At 37.6% G+C, this 1,478-nt stretch overlaps 1 protein-coding gene across 1 annotated transcript in view; it reads right to left on the bottom strand.

The window, feature by feature from the left end:
- Positions 1–434: 434 nt before the first annotated feature.
- Positions 435–1,478, bottom strand: part of LOC114579609 — a 1,560-nt gene continuing 516 nt past the window's right edge. The window contains exon 2 of the mRNA XM_028694760.1: positions 435–1,314. Coding sequence (XP_028550593.1) covers positions 435–1,314 — 880 coding nt within the window. The remainder of the gene's footprint in view (positions 1,315–1,478) is intronic.

Raw genomic sequence — 1,478 nt, 5'->3', positions numbered from 1 at the left:
TCACATCATCCGAGATGATCCCAATTTATCCTGGACGATCAGTTAAAAATAAAAACCCTAATTAGGGCATCCTTGTTAGAACAGCCAAAAATAAGCAAATCATCCTGGATGATATTATCATTGTCCGTGATGATAGGGTCAAATCAGAAAGAATCAACTGACATCATCCTGGATGATGCACTATAATTATTCCAAAATTAGTTTGGTAATTAAAGAAAGTAATTAAGATTTGATTTCTTGATCATATCATCCTGGACGATCGTAGGATCATCTGTGATGATTAGTTAACAAAACTTAGTTCTTCCTAGATGATCCATAATCGATCTGGCTCTATCCAAGGAAATGTTTTAGCTGATATGTGATGCTTTTTTTTTTAAACCAATGCCTCAAAATGCATTAAACCCAAAGAAAAACAAATAACAGATACAACTCACTCAAGATCTCCCTAAAGCATCACACTCCTCCTTTAGACAATGTAAAAATGAAGGAGGAATGGACTTGTCTAGAAGATCTTCCCATAAAAAAGATCCTTCTAAAGACAAATTAGCACACATGTCCGCTAAATTGTTACCAAGTCTACTAGAATAAGAGAAAATCACTTGCTTAAAATCTAGTAAAAACGCCAAACTATCTTCAATAGCTCTGCTAACCTTCCAATTTTTTATTGACTTTTGCAGGAATTTGATAATGTTCCTGTTATCCCCCTCAATGATGAGTCCTTGAGCTTCAAACATCCAGTCCTTCACCACGTTCTTCAAAAACAACACAGCACAGAGTTCTGTTTGAGCTGCATCCCATTGTTGAAGTGTATTCCCGAAAGCAATCAGGAACCGACCTTTATCATCTCTAGCAACTCCTCCGACTCCAGCCCTGTAGTTCTTCTTTAGAGCACCATCTACATTGATTTTAATCCATCTGGGAGGTGGGGGATGCCAATGAGAAGACAGCCGCAGCTGGTTGGTATCCCAATTTTCCAGTTGGAAGTTCAAAAAATTACTCTGAACCGCGTAAGAAATAACATTGGCTGATATTGAGTTATCTGAATCCTCCTTTCCTGTATGTATTAGTTTGCACCTACTCTTCCATACCATCCAAACCACTGTACAGTAAAAGTTTGCAGCGAGATCTTCCCTCCCAATCAGCTTCTGAAGTCCTTCTAAGTAATCCTTAAAGCATTGATAAACCGAGATATACAATCCCCATTCATTTAACAGAGCAACTACCTTCCTGATTTTAACGCATTGTCCTCCAATATGGTTATTATCTTCTACAAGTTCATAACACCTCGGACATCCATAGAAAGAACTGATCCTTCTATTAGCAAGCAAAAAATTAGATGGAATGGCGTTGTTATACAACCTCCAACAAAAGAGTTCAATCTTAGGATTAAGCTTTAATCTTTTCATCCAATTCCAGTGAGCCGTTCTATCTTCATGAATCCCATCTTCAATGGTTGTAAGAGACGTAATTGATCTCCC

Source organism: Dendrobium catenatum, unplaced genomic scaffold (assembly GCF_001605985.2).
Source record: "Dendrobium catenatum unplaced genomic scaffold, ASM160598v2 fragScaff_scaffold_543, whole genome shotgun sequence".
Taxonomy (NCBI): Eukaryota; Viridiplantae; Streptophyta; class Magnoliopsida; order Asparagales; family Orchidaceae; genus Dendrobium; species Dendrobium catenatum.
This window is presented reverse-complemented; position numbering and strand designations above follow the sequence as displayed.